Source organism: Balearica regulorum, chromosome 23 (assembly GCF_011004875.1).
Source record: "Balearica regulorum gibbericeps isolate bBalReg1 chromosome 23, bBalReg1.pri, whole genome shotgun sequence".
In the NCBI taxonomy this organism is placed as follows: Eukaryota; Metazoa; Chordata; class Aves; order Gruiformes; family Gruidae; genus Balearica; species Balearica regulorum.
The window spans coordinates 1,506,323-1,526,298 of record NC_046206.1 but is presented as its reverse complement, the minus strand read 5'-3'; the positions used below and the strand labels follow the sequence as shown (position 1 = coordinate 1,526,298).

Sequence of the window (19,976 nt, the reverse complement as noted above, 5' to 3'; positions counted from 1 at the left end):
CAGAGCTGTATCTGACCAACAAGCATGAATATAATTAAACCCAATGGGACCATGCCAGTAAACGAGGACTATGCAAAAAAGGATTGCATTACAGCACTGATGCTTACCTCCGCTTGTTTTGTACAGAGCAGCAAACTGACCACCACCTACAGATCACAAGTTTAAATGTTTTGAACAGACCTGAGCCTTCCCTCTGTGACCATTTCCAGCTAACAATCCAGTAGATTACATGACAGCACATGATAATTACTGAATGCTCACTGGAAAAGTACAGCAGTTACTAAAGACTACCACTGTGGTAGCAGCCACTTCAATTAGCACATGGAATTTGCCTTTTTTTTTTTTTAAATACTAAAGACCAGAGAACAGCAATGTATTCCTTTAGCAATAGCATACCATAAATTGTTTGTAGCACCTTGCAAATGTTAATGAGCCAGTTTTAATAATATCAGACTAGGCATTTCCCCCACCATATAAACTAGCTCAAACACGTTGATCTCAAGATCACTGCAAAGATCAGTCATTCTTTCAGACTAGGATTTCTCAAAGGAATTTAGTCAAACAAGATATTCATAGTCCATTAAAACAATAGGAATAGGGTTTCTAAATATCAGAGGTAGCCTAAAACCAAAAAATCCTAGGTGCTGGAGGCATGAAGACTGGTTATGACTTGCTTTAGTATCCAAAACATTAGAAATAGCCAAAACAAGTCACAGTGACTGTTACCTCCACATCATTCACGGAAAACATGAAGCCAAAAGTTTATATGAATCATCTGAAGTCCTAGAATGAGTCAATGTCAGAACTATGACTGGAACTCTGGAACGTGTGTCCCAGAGTCTCATGTCTATCCTAGCCTATGACCACATGACATGATTTCATTGCATATCCAGGTTGATACCTTTGCTTCTGTACCAATATTGCTATCATTTCTATAGTCATGAGCTCATAAGTCAACTTGCAATATTACTGAAAGAAACAGTACAGCCTCCAATCTGCCAGTAGCAGTACTATGGGAACACTACTCGTTGCTCCATATTTAAATGGTAAGCCTCCTACCAAGGCCTATAAACCAACAGCTTGTACTCTTCTGCTAAGAAGGGTCATGCACTCTATGTAGTCCATTTCAGCATTTTCCCCCCTCTTTCTCATCTGAAGGGCCACAGACAATCAGAATTGTATCCCCTCCCAGTACAGTCAGGAAACAGTAAGGATCAGGGCCTGTCTTCTACCCCACAGATCTACACACACACCGGCAATCCTTGTGATATCCAACTAAACCATGTCATAGGCATGTGATTTTGCATATTGTGTCTCCTCCCTATTTACAAGCCATGTGAAACAGTATCATAGGCTTCCAGTGGACCAGAAATATTTTTCCCATGTTTCCTTTCACAGTAGCTGGTTTACATGTCCATTTGGTGAAAGATTCTGAGTCTGTATTCCTCATTACACCATTACTTGATCTGACTGCATAGTAGCAAGAGAAAAGGCACTTATGTTTCTGTGCACTGTGCTACCACCAAAAGCAGTCAAGAATGCAGTATCATTCAACCCAAAACCTGTTACTAAACCACAGGAGGAAGAAGAAAAAAAAAAAACCAAACTCCCCCATGAACCAATACATTATCTGTTTGATAGGAAACAAAGACAGAAACAGGCCTTTAACAAATAGAATAATCTGTGATGACTGTCAGTGGCACATACCTTTTGCTGATGTCTGATGCATGCGGATCTTTTTTGATGCCACAAACTGTAAGACTTTATCCACATTTTCCCTCATCTCCTGCTGGCTGGTGGGGTTGACCTGAATGTCATTCAGCTTCTCACCAGCTAAAGGAGTGAAAAAACTTTATTAGAGAAGAACTGAACCGCTTGGTGCTGTCGCAGGAATTGCTATAGGTGTAGGCCCTGATCTTATCTCGTTTGGGTACTGCAAGAGGCACTCATGGCTTCTTGTCCTGCTTATAAGGTATCCAGTAGCAAGAATAACTAGGTTAGAGACTATATTTGGGTTACGTGGCAAGGTTGGGTGGTGGTGGGGGAGCTACAGGGGTGGCTTCTGTGAGAAGATGCTAGAAGCTTTACCTGTGTCCAACAAAGCCAGTTCCAGCTGGCTCCAAGACAGACCAACAACTGGCCAAGGCTGAGCCAATCAGTGATGGTGGTAGTGCTTCTGTGATAACATATTTAAGAAGGGATAACAACTGCAGCCAGGTGAGATGAGTGAGACTATGCAAGAGAAACAACTCTGCAGACACCAAGGTCAGTAAAGGAGGGGGAGAAGGTGCTCCAGGCACCAGAGCAGATATTCCCTTGCAGCCTGTGGTAAAAACCATGCTGAAGCAGGTTGTCCCCCTGCAGCCCACAGATGGCCATGGTGGAGCAGATATCCACCCTGCAGCCTGTGGAGGGCCCCACGCCACAGCAGGTGGACGTGCTCCAAAGGAGGCTGTGACCCTGTGGAGACTCCACACTGGAGCAGGCTCCTGGCAGGACCCGTGGCCCTGTGGAGAGAAGCCCACACTGGAGCAGGTCTGCTAAGTGGACCTGTGACCCCGCAGGGGACCCATGCTGGAGCAGCGTGTTCCTGAAGGACTGCACCCCATGGAAAGGGCCAATGCTGGATCAGTTCGTGATGAACTGCAGCCCATGGGAGGGGCTCACATTGGAGGAGTTTGTGGAGGACTCTATCCCATGCGTGGGACCCCACTGGAGCAGGGGAAGAGTGTGAGGAGCAAGGAGCAGCAGAGACAATGTATAACGAACTGACTGCAACTCCCATACCCCATCTGCCTGCACTGCTCAGGGAGGGGAGGTAGAGAATTCAGGAGTAAAGTTGAGCCCAGGAAGAAGGAACTATCTCAGCAAGCAGGTCACTCTTCCAAAAATGCCACACGAACACCATTCCTCTACAAGGGAAATCCTTTCATAACTCCATTGTAGCCTTGTGGAAGTTAATATGGTCCCTCACAGGTTTTAGCACATCTGTTGTAACTGTCTGCTAAAACATAAGAACTGTAATAGAATTGCATTTGTGATTTGCTTTATGATTGTTTTCTTTTAAAGTCACTCCTCTCTCCCCATCCTGCAAGCTCTGACAACATCATTAACATCTGCCAGTATGCCTGGCAGATGTCAGAGCCAAGGCCAACCTCTTCTACACAAGATCAAAAACTGCAAAATGAAAAATAATGCCATATGGCATTACTGACCTACAATCTCAATGAGCAAAGCAAGAATGACTCCATCTCGGAGATCTTGTCTCAGGTCTTGGACTGGCTTTATTGTTGGCTTCTTCTTCAGCTGGGAATTCACCCAGGCCACATATGCCTGTAGCTGTTGCTGAAAATAAAAACAAAATGTTTGCACGTCATTGCCTTTCAGGGGGAAGTTGCATAGGTCTCACTTTTCTCTTTCACTTTCACAGGTCTCATTGTCTTTTGCCCTTGAAAACAAACACCAATGGTCTCATCCCAAAGCCTGCTGAGCACTAACTGACATCACTGCACCCTGTGGTGTAGCTCACTCCACACCTGGACAGGAAGAGCAAGCAGGCAGCAGGACAGGACTCATGATCTAAGTACAGCTGAGCAGAGAGCTTTACATTACAATTAATCTAGGTTGGTGCCAAATCAATGCTGTCATCCCCTCAGTTTTGGTGCCAGAATTGGTTCACTCACAGCATTTAGTGTCCCATCCACACTATTTCTCCACATATCAAGAAAGTATACAACCCACAATACAGAAGCAAGAAACCCTGTGTTATTTCCCATTACACTATGTCATCTACAGAAAGAAACAACCAGAACAGATTTCCTGGAAAAGACAACAACCTCCCTCCTTAACACTCCCAGCACAGCTCATTTGTAATAGTTCAACAGGGAAGAGACACCCTGTTGTACAGCCCCCTTCCTGCATTTCCTTGGAGCTGCATCAGCATTTCTAATGGCCCAATTTCTATTTCTGTACATGTGGAAGTCGGCTTGCCACAGCACTTAACACCTGCAAGACCTGAGAGCAAGGAGCACTGCATTTCCAGCAGGTCATACTAGATGCTGCTTCATATAGTTGTGTGTGTGTTGCCACAAGGGGAAGACCAGGGAAACTGAAACTCAGGCTTCCGGTCAGCTTGAGGACCCATCTAGATTAAGCAACTGAAAGGCAAAGAGCATGTTCACATGACCTTTCCCTTTCCATCCCCCTCTCAGTAGTGCTTCCATGGCTAGTAGGAATGCTGGTAACACTGAAATCCCTTTCAGCAGGGCTAGTGTGCTACATGGAGGGTAAACAAACTGATCCATTTATGGGATTAGCCCCCTTTTCACTAAGCTTCCCATTATTCTGCGGATCCAGCAGGTTTTAAGTCTCCATTCCATATTATCTCAGCAAGGTTAGTCAGAGTTTATGCTTTTACAGCCCATCAAAATCACAATCTGATCACAGCTTCATTCTTAATTATCCTGACATAGGAAATCCAACTGCAATCGCACCATGGTTCGGTCTGCTGGTTCAGAAAAGTGACTGGACCTGTATTCAGTCAGTTCCACTCACTCAGCAGAGAGCTGGAGAGCAGAACAGGGGAGATGAGCTTGGAGGACTGCCTGATGGATTTTGAAAGGAAGGAAGCAGAAGTGGCAGATCTGATGCATGCTTGCTGGAGCAGACTTGGCTTGTCATGTGGATTGGATCTGCATGCTCTTCTTTGGCTGTAATGGCAACTATGCATGTCAATTTTGCCCACCCAGTTTCAGAGGTCTTTATTTTCTACTTAATGCGACCAGGCACTGTGGAAAAATCAACAAGCCTTGACTTTCTCTGTCTTGCTCAAGTTGATGATCCTGTGCTAATTTTCAGAACGGCAGTGATAACTCTTGCAAGCTGCAAAAAGCACCCCCACTTCTTGCATTTGTATTTTAACTCATATGTGGGCACTGAGGTTCAGTCTCACAAGAGTCTAATGCCAGAGCCACAGAGACCACGAGCTTTATATTACACAGATTCAATAAAGTTTTAATTTATTCAAACAAGTACCAGAGAAAAGAGGTAGGTTTGTTTATAGTAATACAGCATCATTATAGAAATATCTAGATTCATAACTAAAGATGTACTGGATAGAGTTGCAGCATGAAAACTGCATCTGAAGTCTATGTAATTTAAGGAAATAATCTTATCACAGTTGCATTTACTACCTTGTTGTTAAACGGCTTGAACAATGACAAAGTTCTAAACTGTTATATTGTAGTAATTTCACAAGGGCAGAGCCCCTTCTAGCCTACACAAAATTAGCAATTTTTATAGGAGTCGATATGGCTCTCTCCTTCAGACACTTCTGTTTTCACTCACTCAAAGGAAAAATAGACCCTTTCACTAAACAGTTTGTTTCTTATTTCTTTTCTCTGAACATTCTTCACGCAGTCATAAGAAAGAGACTAAAAGTTTGCCAGAAATGCTCTCTCTTACAAGCATGAGAAGGTTGGCATTGTTAGTATTAGGGGGAAAAAAAGTCACTCCTAAATCCCAGTGCATTTACATTTTAAACAATGATTATTAAAAGTAGGATTTTGAGGCAATGGAATATGAGTGTCGCCATTAAAGTAATTTCATGCCAATAGCTGCAGTAATACCACAGACTTACATTTCATTAGCAGGCAGACTTTGTTATTTGGTTGGTTGCTTTTGCTTCCCCCACAAAGCATAAGATTCTCCTGCAGAAGTTCAGACAGTTGGACTAATCCATATTTCCTGATTTTGTATCCAAAAAACTAGAAGATCTAATGACTTTAGCAAGAGACTTGGATTGCTACAAAGCTAAGAACCCAGGGAGTAAGCTGTCACTTCTGGCAGCTGTGGTGAGCAGTTGACTGAACTTACCAAGAAAGTAACAGATACAAAAGTTCAGTGACCTAAAAATGGCAAAGTGGTGTTAAATGTATGAAGGGACAAAGCCCCCAAGCTGCTCAGCAGAAATTCCAATAGCAATTTTTAAGCTAGTGAGTCAAAAATGTTTTGCTTCACAAGTCTCTGCGGCTTCCCCATCAGCTGACATGAACTGGGCAATAACAAGGACATTGTGGGCCATAGCTTAAAGCCCTGTATCTCCAATGCAAGCACAAGATCTTGATCCACAGCCATAGATGCAGTTTAATGAATCAGACCCATAAAAAAAAAAAAAAAAAAGTAAAACACTTGTTTCACTCCTTCTGAATTCAATTTCAAAACCCAAGACACCTATCTCAATTCACAATAGAAGAGCCCCAACTACTGCCACAGCAATATAATCTGCTACTTGGATGGACATCATTCATGGCACTCGCTAGCCTGTGCTTGTCACTTGTCCACAGAAATGCTCTCACCAAAAGCACATGCTCCATCACCATTTGTGGTTGCAGGCATCCCAGTTCAAACAATACATGTGTCCCAGCCAGGCTCACATAGGTCTCACCTCCTCTTGGTCAACAAGACTCCAAGGAGGAGAAAAAGGAGGTTGGGAACAAACAAGGAGGTAGACGACACACTCTAAAGTACTCCTCCTTTCCTTCTCCAAGGCGGTACTCCCTGTGCTTTCACACCACTTCCTGACAACAGAGCGGGACATTACATTTTGTGCCTTCTAAATAATTAGCAAAAAGAGGCACTAACCCCAGAGGGAGAGCAAACAGGAGAACCCATCCCAGACTGAATAAAGGACGCAGAGCGAACCTTTGTGCCTTGGAGGCTGGACCCAGTAGCCCCCGAACCTGCTCAGGTCCCCTGCTCTGACAGCTGCTCAAATTCTTAGCGCTCCTCTTATTTAACTTTTGTCTTTGTAGTTGAGGGAAAAGATCCTGTGGGACCTATTACACCAATTGCTGTGATACTGTAATTATGCTACCACAGCTTCCTACACAACCTCCAAACTTCACAGGATTGAACAAATCCCTAGAGTTTTCCCTTGCTGTTTTATAACCTGGTATGGCTAACAGAAGGAATAGCTGTTGTTCTACCTAGCTCATTCTCTTCCTTCTTAGTAATTGAATAATTCACTGAATAATTTTTCCTTCAACCATTGGCCACTCAGGAGTTTTCAGCTTCTCCCTGCATTTTGGTTTGAGCTTCTGTTCAGCCCAATCTTAGACTTGATGGGGCTCACACTGTTCTACTCCTACACAAATATATTTCTTTCAAAACCAGGATTTTCAGAAGAAAAACATATCAGCCTAGTCTAAGGTTTACTACGCAGAGCATATGTTATTAGGATCGTGGTGGAGTTAAGCTTAATCCTATTTATGTTAACACAGCTTTGTGTTCCAAAAAAAGGTCAGGTTTACCCGTATCTTGCAATGGGAAGACTAGCTCCCTTACCTGAAGGAAGTTGGAGCCCAGATTGCTTCAGCTCCTAGGCAGATCATTGTAGGGTGTTTATATCCAAGTCATTCTGGAAGCCTTAAAAGACTTTGCAGGGCACGAAGAGATTTTTACAGCAAGGTACTAGGGGCCAGCTGCAGTTGTAAGGAATTTCCCAACTTGCAGGCACTCCTGCTGGCAAATTACAGGTTAGCACTTCAGTAAGCACAACACATCTTAGAGCAGGATTTTACTTTGGATCACTTATTCAGCACGCACCCTGAAGAAGTGCCTCAGACCTGCTGGCTATAGAAAAACAGCCGTAGAGGTCAAAAACGTGTATCTTTGTGCTTTCAACTGACAGCCAATGCTACGCAGGAGGAAATGACCTTCCAGGGTCAGCACATTTTTCTCAGCAGCTGTAATCCCTTACTGATAATTACAATTAAGTATCATTATCTAGTATTTTCCACAGGTGGAAGAAAAGGAGCAGCTCTATTGCAAATCTCCTGCCAATTTTATGTGTCCTTGCTATTGTAGTTTAACCAGTGCAATGCGCCACCTGCTACATAGGGCTCATGTTTCTCCCTTCTCAACCATCAGTCAGTCCAGTTGGCCTGGCAGTAAATATAGGTAGATCACAATGCCTCAATATACTACTCTGTCCTTTGTTATCAATGCCATCTACATTACAGTCTATAAGGTTAATTTTCACCTCCTCTTTCATAAAACTCTTACTTTCAAGCAGGAGGTGTAATTTCATTCAAAATAACTTTTGGTCTGATGCATATTTTCCAAATCTTCTATAAGCAGCCTGTCTCAAGCACAGAAGATGCCTCAATACAGTGACACAGTTTGGAAAAGGAGGCATCCATGCACTCTGGTGCACATCAGAAGACAGAAATAGTGTGTGAGCTGCAAAAGACCAGATACTCCTTAACCTCTCACCCATACTCCAGTGAAAACATGGACATTTCCAACACCCTAACATGTCTGGACAAGGATTTTTCACTGATTTGCTGAGACCCAGAAAGAAGGATTACCCTGAAGTCTCGATGAAATTCTAGGCAGCATATGTTTTCTGTAACTTCTAAGGTCAATTTCAAAGACTCAAGCAGCATAAAGCTGTGGGAGGAGCAGCCCTACGATGTCATTAACCTGTGCCTGCGGGGTATACTCAGTTGGATTTTCCTCGTCTTAATATAAGCCGTTTCTTCAGTTCAGTGAATTCACCTTCAAGCAGTAGCCTCCTGTTTCTCTAGCCCCATTCAAGAATATAAAGGCCAGTCTTCTGCTTTCTGATATTTTAGTCCAGTCAACATTTTTGCAATCACTGAGTCAGACTACCATTCATCGACTGTTCAGGTTTATGCAGAGATTTTAGAAAACAAGTGCCTGCAACTTTAGAAGGCTTTGGCCAGATCTTTAGAAATACTGTAGAGACATTCCTGTCATCCTGGGTGTTCAGAACAAACATAAAGAACTAAATCCTCATCTCTGTATGCAGGTTCCTAACGTAGATCTCGCACAGGAACTGATTCTGCCCTTCATTCAGAATGTCAGGATGGGGAAAACACTGTCTTTGTCTCCAGAGGGAGAGCAGCAGTTTTGGTCAAATCCTGGCAGTACTGCTGGGTTGAAATGACAGCTGCCTGTGGTATCCTGGCTAAATGACCACTTGTTACTGGGAGGGGAACAAGTGTCTGATCTCCTAAGAGAGCAGCTCACTGGCAGACTTTCAGATGCCAGCTCACATGCTGGAAGGTCTGTGAAGGATGAAATTTAGAGCTGTATTTCACATGTTGCCTGAATGCAAACAATAGCAAGAATTTCCAGAGTGCCCAGCTATCCAGCAGGACACGTAATTTTTGACTGCAAAATTTTCCACATCTTTCACAGTCCTTTACCCATTAACAGGGAGAGCTTAAGTGTTAAACAGCAAGGCCCAATTCCATTCAAACTCCCTAAATGGTTTCTGCCATTCTGACTTTTACTTCTTGTTGCACAGCCAAGAGCTGTCATGCTCCATTCCAGAGACGTACAACTTTCAGTACAGGATGAAGTAATTCTTACCTGTGCCTATATATACTGGCATTCTATCCATTTAGCGTTGCATTTTAGAATCCATTTGGAAGAGCTAAGTAGATGGAAATGGAAGATCTCTTTAAACAGCTCATGAAGCCAGCAGCAACACTCACATCTGAAAGACAGTTATGCTCAGTAGTTTGTTGCAGCCTAATAATAACTAAACTCGAGTCTCCTCCCAAGAAACTGGGCCTAGGTGGGCAAATGGCAAGAAATGCATGTCTGACAGCTTTTTATATCTGTAGAACCAAAGAGTTATTTAATTTGTGCAGAACAAAAGCCTGATGATTCTATTTTCCCTTTTAATATAATAAACCTTTTCCTTCTATCGATTTTTTGCCAAGACATAGCCTTGCTGTCAGACAGTGGCTACTTGGGCCACGCATCTGCCAGATAGGGGTATTTTTGTGGGTGGCATCTAAGTGTGCTTTCTTCAAACAGTAATTTTGCCTGTCACTTTCACAACACCACACACAAGGATTCTCCCTGCAATTAGTCTGTTTTCTACCTATACCTCCTTTAATTCCAATCTCCTGCTTGTAAAAATCCCAGGATTACTCACTATACCTTCCACATCCACAGTGGCAGTTCCATGCACCCTTTTTATGTTCAGAAATCTGATGATGGTATCCATTCCTTAAACATATTCACTATCATTGCAGGCAGCAACTACTCCAGAAGTCTACCAGATAGAAAGTAATATAAAATGAGTCTTGCTAGGATGTATTCCTTTGAATCAACAGTCAGACATCCATGCCCCAAGATGGCACTGCCATTCGAAGCCAGGTTGCTGCTTTAGGGATAACTTCTGGCACTTTTGCAACATGTTTTAATGCCTCTGCATGTTCCCCAATCTGGTATTTTGAGGCCCTTTTCTCACACAGGCAGTGTTTCTACACAGGCATACAGGCAAAAAGCTGAGCCATAAGAGATCTGTTACTGTAAACTGCCAGTACTTTGGAGCACGATTCACCCTTAATTATCAAATGGTTCCACTCCACCCAAAGTCTAAGGTCTGTCAAAACAAGTTGCACTGAGACATTCCGTGATGCTTCAGGAAAGAAAAGGAGCATTGTTCCTTATTTAGCAGAATGCAGTCACTAGCCCTGTACAGACAGGAAAAAGAGGCTTTGTGAAGAGACTGAGCACACAGTACTGAACGGTGCTTTTTGCAGGCAAGAATCTTTCATATGAAGAAAAGGGGAAGGGACATCCAGTAAGGTTGCCTGGTCCAGGATGAAGGGCACTACAGGCACATTTAGGACACAGACTTTGTTCTTCACTCCACCAATGACTTGCTGTGAATTTGGCAGCACATTTTACCTCTGTGTGCCTCAGTTTCTAGCTATAAAGCAGCTGTACTAATTTTTGTTCCTAGTAAAATGCCTTAATAACAATAAATCTTTTGACTGTTACTGTGCAAATGCACTGTAATACACACTGCCAAAGGACAGCCACTGCTATGCAACCAAGTAATAGCCTGGCTTAGACATACAGTAAAATTCAGGCAGGGATCAAATCCTAACTGCTCAACCCCATATCCTATGTAACAGCAAATACATCCTTCCCTTGCTGATAGTCCAATTGCTGGCCAGGCACAAGGGCTTTGAGCAAAATTGATAAGAATTCCTACCAGAGCAAGCAACTGTCTGCCCAAGTAGATCCCCATGTAAATCCAGGTGTGGGAAGCCCCAGCTGTGTCTTCTGATGTCTGTACTTGAGGCTTAGCAGAATTACAATGCAGCAGCTGCCCAGTCTTTTGCAGACCAGACAGGCAACCTGGCAAGTTTCAGGTGGTTCTTCATATGCCAGCCTTTCTTACTCTGGCCAAGCCTTAAACAAGTGTGTCTGACCATCCCGTGGCTTTAACAGTGTAGAGCGGATGAAAGAAAAAGCTGATGTTAAATGAGACTTGGCCCTACTATGTGGAAAACAGCTGCATCTCTGAAGAGCTTCATGTATTTAGTGAAACCCAGGCTCTGCGGGATTCGGTACTACAGGGAGCATTTAGTTATGGGCTGGTCCTAATGGGCTGAACTAGACAAGGGAGACAGGAGGCAAAACAGCTCTCTTCATAGTGAATCCTATTTGCTATAAATAGCACTTGTTGCAAGGAGAGGGTAAGTGCAAGCTTCTTCTGCTAAGATTGCAGTAGCAGAGACATTTTTATCACTGATTATGTGTGTTACCCCAAGGGGAACAGAATGGCTGCCAGAATAAACAGTAGCAAGCCTTACTGCCAGAAAATTACTTCAACCAGAAAAGCAAACCAAAATCAAGCCCAGGTCATTTCCCACAGCAAGGATTCAGATCTCACAGATGGCATGCCATCTAGTCACCTCAAGTCCACCAACAGATACAGCAAACCTTGAAGAGTGAGGGAGAGAGACTATATGGGTGGGAAATCCCGGAAATACCCACCACAGGTGCCACTCAGCTAAGAACCCACTACTTGAGAGAAAATACTACACAAAGCACTTGGTGAGGGGGCAGGCAATGAGCAGCCTACTAGGGAGAGAACACAGAGCCCCACCTGCACTGCACCACTTCCTGTGTGCATACCTGTGGGGAGCAGCAATTCTCACATAGCAAAATGTGTAGGTATTTCCCCATATAGACAGAGCCTTATGTGGTAACCTTGCATTTCACTTTGCTGCTGTTGGGAGGCCCTGATTTCAAAACAACCTCACTTGGGCTCTTAAAAATTCACTGCCATTTCACTCTCTGGAGAGGAGATAATCCCAGGCCTGTTGTTCAACATAATCTCAGAGAGAAAAAATAGCTATTTCAAATGACTTACTGCACACAAACAACTACGTAATTAAGACTGCCAGAGGAAATGATCTTCTAACTTGAAAAAGAGAAGGTATATTATTGTTAAAATACAGACACATTAGTGTCTTGGAGCTGTCAGGCCCATTTCTGACTCACTTCTGTGTGCCCCACCTGTTTTAAAGGACAGAAGTGTGAGCCCATATCTCAGATAAACTGCATTTCCTCAAGGAGGGAGAACAAGCTGAGGCCACGTTGACAGAGTCACCGCAGAGGAGACCCTGCTCTCTATGGTTTCCTTGCATTATAAACTACTGCTTTTAGCAGCCGTACATTCCCATGCCACCATGCAGCTGTGGGATTGAATTATTTAACTGCCTCAGAGCAGGGTAAGTCTCAATAAACAGCAAGGACACACCTTCAAGGCAGGGTAGTCCATTAATGAGAGAGGGACAGGAGCTGTGTTGATGCCCACAGGGGAGTTTACTGCATTTCAACATTAAAAAAAAGCCGTCTTGCTTTAGATGTCTGCAAGTGATGCTGTTCACAACATATTTTGGCCGGACACTCTGAAAGGGAAAGGGAAAGGGAATACACTGGGCTGAACTTGCAACTTACAGGGGCCCCTTAGTAATCTGTGCTTCAGTTCATCATGGAGAAAACATCAGTCAAACACATGATCGGTGAAGCTGAACAGGCATTAGCTGCAGAAGGGACAACTAAGCTGCATTCTCCATCCCTGCTCATGAGATAATGAGGCTCATGTGGTGGCTCTCAGCCACAGAGGGAGAAGACAGAGAGGGAAAAGAATGCAAAGGAACAAAAGAAACTTGCCTGTAGCGTATTGGCTGTGTTGGGTAACTTTCCAGGCATGGATTATTGACCAAAGGTGCAAGATAGAGATACACAAACAATATCCCTACTGGAACTATACCTGGCCTCTAGGTCCCAAGCATGTGTAGGGTTGCACGTGAGCTCTGCACATACGCCTAAGAGCTTGCTAGCAACTTACTTGTGTGTGTTAATGCACAGATTTGGAAAGTACGTCCTTGTATTTCAAGGTAGCTAGTCACCAAAAGAACCACCTGGCCGGAAAAGATGCTCTAGCAAAAGAACAGACACTGAATCAGCAACGCAATTCCTCAATACCCCACTTCACTGCTTGTGTTAAATTAAGTCTGACTTTTTATCTTGAATCTGGTTTTATACCCAAACATTAGGTTTAGTAGCCACTCACTTCCACCCTTCTAAACATCAGACTGCTGTGTTGGGATCAGATGTCTTGGGACACTCGTTCATATTCAGGGACTTCTATAAATAAGCACATAAGGTACAAAGAGATAGGGAAGTACAGTTGGTGGATCAAAAAAGAAGACACAGAATTACAGGGTTTCTTGCTCATTTCCAACTGTGTCTGATGTGATGCATGTCCTTGGCAACTCACTTAACCTCTCTATACCATAGGTTCTGCACTTGCAAAATTGATTTTAATTTTAGTTTTGTACTGTGAAGTGTGTGATGTGGCAGAGAGATCCCAAGTGGGAGACATGAGAGCGAATCTGTTTTTATGTTGGGAGAGGGACTTTTTTTCCACAGCTGAGCAGTCTGTGGGTAAAGCCAGTCAGGGTAGAGCTAGCACTGAATGTAAAACAGTTCTTTGCTCCCATTATTAATTATGTTAATAATATACAGGTTACAATTAGCTTATGCCAGAAGGATCTGCTACCCTCAAGCACAGAAGTGTAAGCCTGAGCTAAAGCAATACCTTTGCTAGCTAAAAATGAGACTGAGATACTCTGTGGAGGAGGGGATGGAGTATTTACACAGTTATGCAGAGCAATTAAAGGAGAGCTGTGACTGGCGTGAAGCTGTGCAGCTAAAGTTTCATGCCTAGTTTGTTTTCCTTGGAATGACTGGTGCTGTTAAGCCCAGGAGGGATGTTCATTTTCTGTGAAGAATGGAGTATGGGGACAGAAGAGTCAGGTGGGGGCTGAGCTTTGCAAGAATGAGGAATGACTGACACCCAAAAAAATAAGCTATACGTTCTAAGAAAGAATAAAACACACCAAGATACTATCCCTGAAAGCAAATTGCAGCCACTGCTTGGTTTCAGCATGAGACCCCACAATCTTCCCTCCTTTTCAGCTTACAGACAGGAAATCATCCTCCAGCATGGTCTGCATGATGCACAGCCAGGCAGTGGCTGCCCAGGCATTTTGTACTTAGTCCATAAAGAGTCCAATGGAACTAATTTTTTGTGCATTAATTTTTTGTGTTGGGAAGCCAACAGCAATTTGCACTCCCCATGCAGGTACAGGATTCTCATCTCTGGAATTTCTTGGTACTTCCCACTCCTTATTTTATGATTTATTAGTCTTCTGAACAGCAGAATAAGCAAATAATAAACACTTTTAAAATTATATTTTCCTGACTGAGATGAATGTTAGTCCCCTAGAGATTGATTCCACCACCAAGATGAAGAAAAACCAGCAGTCTGCTCTTTGTCAGCCTCTCCCAAGAAACGTGTGTCCATGAGGCAGGCTTTCTAACAGCCTTCAGACATAGAGACTTCATATACTCAGGAGAGGAGTCAATTCTATAAAATAAACTGTGCTCCATAACCTTGCTGCAGTTTATATTATTTACTGGTACAACAGTAAAGCGCTACGAAGAGAATAAAAACTGAGCTAAAAACACCATCTGTAAAACAGCCACAAACTCGTCAAAAAGCTATTGCACATTTGCAGACCCCAGGCTGAGCTGCCCAGTATGCCCTTCTGTTAGTAAGCAGCTCTCCTGCCCTGAAATCTTGCTAATTTTTCTCCTTCTGTGTTCCTCAAAGCACTCCAAGCACTGGGAGACATAACAGTTCCTGAGAGATGCTGCACAAAAGCATGCTGCCTTGCCCTGGAAAGGTCTGTGTGAGACTTCAGACATGCATTTACCTCCGTGAAGCCCTCCTGAAGAATATCGAGTAAATTCCCCCTGGCCAAACAAGCGAGCATTCTTCACGAGCCCACCAACGGACGAAGGTCTCAGAGCACACAGGGCAGATCCTCCAGCTCTGGGCACGACCTCTTCCTCCTCCTCCCAAAGACAAAGAGTTGGAGCTCATTAGGAACCGCATTCATGGTCCCATATGTGCAGCCCGTTACTGCACACAGTTGAGCCAGAGTCAAGGCTTGTACTGGGCATGCTCGAGAGGGAGCTGCTGGGGGAGTTGTGGGAGAGATGTCATACGGTTCCTATAGAAACGCTTCAGCTTACAAGATGCAGGCCCAGGACTGAGTTGCGGAAACATCTGAAACCTATTTCCAGCAGTCGTACTCATACAAAACCTGCTGCGTAAAAGAGATTTTCAAACCCACCAAACACAGCAAGCCCTGTATGGCGTGGGGGCAGGGCAAGAGTCAGAGAACGACAAATAGCAGATGCCTTGCTTAGCTAGAAAAGCAAAACGGAAGATTGTAAGAGCTGCCAGCTTTAACTCCCAGCAATCGTTCTGCAGCCCTGAAGAAACAGCGGCGTTGTCAGCAACCTGGTAGACACAGGAAGCTGCAAAACGCAACACAACTAGTAACATTTGCACAATACTCAGCCCTGCTCTACCTGCCCTGGCAATGAAGTCGAAAGAAGAAAAAAAGAAAACTTTCAAACTAGAATCAAATACAATCCCCGGCAAATTTTCTAAATCAGTAATAACTGCATTCATTCCAGAAACAAGTATCAAATATCTCCAGGCAATCTCTCAACTTCATCTCACTTTACAGGAAATGTCCAGGAAAGAAAAAGAAAGGAAAAAAAAAAAAGAAAAACCTCTCAGAATGGATAAAGACAGCTTCTTCCAGGGGCTCTGGCTGCCAATCCGCAGAGCAACACAGTAAAACTGCAAGTACTGCTCAGTGACATCAGACTGTACCTTCAGATTTCAAAATATCTGGCCAAGAATTTGTAGGTGAGACAACACGTTTAAAAACAAACAAGTTTTTCTGCCTATGTGTTGAAGCATCTGGAGGAAAAAGCAATTGCATAATTTTACCATTTTACCCTGTCACATATGGAGATGCAGCTAAAATACAGAAAGACAAGCAACAGGTAATTTCCCTCTGTAACCAACCCAAGCAATTCAAAAAGGAGTCAGCCCCCACGCCTCCATGACATAAGTTTTAAATTATTTATTCATGTTTGCCTTCCCTACTTTTCATAATTTAATGGGAATTGAGATTTTAATGTTTTCATTGATTAGAATATCACATCTGTTAAGCAAAACAACAGCTTACTGTGAGACTTTGCATAAAGTCTTGCAAACTGGCAATGCTGGTGGTTAGTACCTTGATCCAGTTTACTTTTAAGACTCAAAATGCCATTAAATAGATAGCAAAAAATATTTATTTTTTGTGATGAAACCAAGTAGCTTATGCCTTTACAATTTAAATAAAATTTCATAAAATAAGTGGTTTCCTCATCAGATAGAAAGTGACTTAATTTTAAAAAGCAAAACCCATCAACCACAAAACACACTCTGAGCCTTTTCTATGGACTTTACAATACTATTCTTGACTAATAATCTCAAAGAAAAAGTTATATTAATTATCTGTTTTTCAGTGCTACATAGTAAATATACATTCATAGAAGATTTCTGATATTAACAGATACGGATGCTGAGCTCATCCCTTCTCTATACCACTTCAATTTCTGGAACAAAACCGATTAACTCCCATATTTGTGTCTCACTCTTAAATTTCAAGCTTCTTGTAGCAGGAATCATATTTTTCTTTCAGTTTTATAACACCATAGTAGATGCTTTTGAATGTTATATTTGCAAGAAGCAAACAAAACAGCCTCTCATTAAAACTAATGCTTCATAATTCTCCCTGAAGATGATTCCAAAATGAAGGGCACGGGGCAATGATATCAAAAGGATGTCCACATCAGCTGTTGATGGTGTAAATGACCTTCAAAACAAACATGTAGGATGGCAGTTTGGTTGGTGGCATCGCCCCCTCCTGGCCAGTTTCAGCATAACCCTAACCCTTGTACTTGCCCCGGTTGAATTCTGGACAAGGTGCATGACAAAGGCCTGTTAACTGCTCTATTTCCTATTCTTGTGATGAGGCTGTCGTCGTGTCACAGCAGCACTACCAGTATCAACACATAAGCCTTCCTTCAAGACTTTTCATTCAAGGATTTTAAGGCACTTTATCAACATTCTTTGATTGTTTCTCTTATCAGCCCTTGAGAAAGAGTGAAAGATCAACGGCCACAGTTCAGCTCTTGCTAATATAATTTTGGTTTGGGAAATAAAAGCAAGTGAGGCTGATTCAGAAACAGAGGCTGTCAGGCTTGTGACGCCATGACTGCAGTAATAGCAAAAAAGAGCTGCCTAATGCAACTAATGCCTTTGTGTCACTGAGTGTCCCCTCCCAACCTCCCCGTCAAGCATCCAAATAGATCAGACACAAAAAGGACTCCTGGAAACTCACTGAGGTTGCAGCAGGCTGTGATGTGTGTCGGGGCACCATGTCCACCAGAGTTCCCATGCTGGATGCTACAGCTCAGCTCAGTGCCAAGGGGAACGTATCAGCACTCCTTCCCCCTTGAAGCCTGAGGGGGAGAAGCAAATGTATTAAGTACAAAGGAAAGAATTTTCTTAGAGGGAGAACAGCCTTACCAATGAAATGTCTGAATATAACCAAAACAAAGGAGAAAAGTTGCCACCTTCTTTCATTGCCTGCAGAAAATATATTTAAGGTCTACAGTCTTAGGGAAATTTACACATTTTTGTATTTTCTTCCACATGTAAAGTATGTATGATGGACAGAATTCCCCTGAAACACATGTAGATGTGTAGATTCCTGACTACATTGGCTGACACTGCACATTGGATCTAATTATCTCTTCCTATTTGTGGAGGTGGAATCCAAATTCAACAGAAGTCAAAAATGCTAGCCAAAGCTGTACTGGTGCCTAGTGTCAAATATTCAGGGTATTACTTCATTCAGTGCATTTAGTCCAGACAGCAAAGATTTTGGGAAACAATTCCACATACTGACATTTATATTTAGGAAGTTTCTGGTAATCTGTATTTTCTTTGCTTGGTCTTCCTTTTAGAAGTCCGGAGTGAAGTCTGGGGAAGGGAAGGTGGGGGAGTTTGGAAGAGTTAACAGAATGGATAATGGTAAGATTCCTTGAGAAAGACTGAATGACAGTAGGAATCACTGTTTTTAAGAATCATTAAAGGTGGGCAGAAGTGTAACCCTTAGGCAGATGGTCACTATTATCTTGTTTGTGTCCTCCTGGTACATCTCTAGGGACAAAAGGTCAGGGGTAGGACAGGATAGGTAACAGAGCCAGAGCCAAGGCAGGTTGCTGAATCTACTCAGGGCTGGAGGTATTTTGGGGCCCATTCTGCAAAGCAGGGCTGAGAGTGAATGAGCGGGGAGGCCACGAGCTGCAGGGCAAGGATCTGAGGCCTCGGAGGGGCTGTGTGGCCCCAGGTGTCTCTGGAAGCAGGGTCAATCCAGGGGGATTGGAGCACGGGGTTCCCCAGGAGCAGGGCTGGCTAGGGGGAGACCAGAGTATGGGGAATGTTAGGCCCGGGGTGGGAGACCGGGGGTATCGGGACAGGCCGCAATCCCCAGGAGCAGGGCTGTCCTGGGGGCTAAGCAGCCCCTGCGGAAGGGGTGGCACAGGGAAACCCAGGGTCCCCGTGGGGAGGGGTGCCGGGACCGCGCCGCCAGGACCCCGCGCCCTGCAGCCCTACCTGCGCCCGGCACGGGCGGGAGGATGCAGGCCCGGTGCGGGCCCGGCCGCGGCGCGTCGCCGCTTGCCATGGGGACGGGGGCGGGACGGGGCGGCCCCGCGCAGGCCCCGCCCGGCCGGATCGGGCCCGCCTGCAGCCGGGGCGGGGGCGCCGGGGCTCAGGGCCCGGGAGGGTGCGGAGGGACGCGATGCTCAGTACCTGCGGTGCCGCTCTGCTCCAACGCGTTTGTCAGCAGCGGCGGCACGTCCCTCCGCATCGGGCGGGAGAACTGCGAGGAACCCTCCGGTTGGGAGGGCCCCAGGCCCCCGCTCTGCAGGCGCTCACCCGGGGCCGCCTGTGCGCCCCCAGAGCCCCGGTGCAGCAAGCGGGCAACGGTCTCGCCAAAAAGTGCAAGTTTGTTAGTTAAAACTAAAAATTACATCTTTAATGTTCAAGGAGCATTTGATACGTTAACACTCATTTAACACCTAAACATAACAACCTTGGCAAACACAGGAGATGTGCTGTTGGAAGCTTTTAATATTCAGTGCAAAACTTTCGGAAAAATTCTTACTGCAGAACACGTGGCTTTCACGTTTTGTCTATTCAAGGCCTGGTAAACAAGCAAAATTACCATACTACTCCTGTTCCTATGCAGAGCGTTTGATTATCTCTCTAAGATACACTGTACTTCCAGAAACAACACCAAGTACTAGGTACGTATGGGAACTAGAGCTCCATAGGGAGCAGGAGATAAACTACCATTCCAGGCTTTGAGGCACTCGTTAAAAGACAGTTTCTACTGTAGCTCCTGTTCTTTAAGAATACAACTGGGCTGATCCACAGATCAACACAACTAAGTGATGTGACTATGTGAAAGCAAGTTCCTCTGAGTCCTACTCATGCCCACGGCAAAACTGGTTTAACTTGATGGATGTGCAAATTTACACCACTCTGGACCCAGGAGCTCGACCTTAGTGTCTGTGCAGCTTGCTGTCCCTGGCCCCAGCTCTCCTGCTGGGTGAGGAAAAACTTCAGTACCACATGCTGT

The 19,976-nt window shown here is 44.1% G+C and overlaps 1 protein-coding gene across 3 annotated transcripts in view; it reads right to left on the bottom strand.

Moving 5' to 3' along the window:
- The window catches only part of DIXDC1 (DIX domain containing 1), a 51,322-nt gene that overhangs the window by 23,318 nt on the left and 8,028 nt on the right, over positions 1-19,976 (bottom strand). Inside the window, exons 1-4 of one of the 3 annotated variants that reach the window (XM_075774353.1) lie at positions 18,947-19,028; positions 17,667-17,787; positions 3,216-3,345; positions 1,708-1,833 (exon numbers count right to left, since the gene is read on the bottom strand). In XM_075774353.1, coding sequence (XP_075630468.1) covers positions 1,708-1,833; positions 3,216-3,345; positions 17,667-17,723 — 313 coding nt within the window. In that variant the 5' untranslated portion in view covers positions 17,724-17,787; positions 18,947-19,028. Of the gene's footprint in view, positions 1-1,707; positions 1,834-3,215; positions 3,346-15,128; positions 15,333-17,666; positions 17,788-18,946; positions 19,029-19,976 lie in introns of those variants that run through there. The other 2 variants (XM_075774352.1, XM_075774354.1) reach the window with 2 other exon arrangements.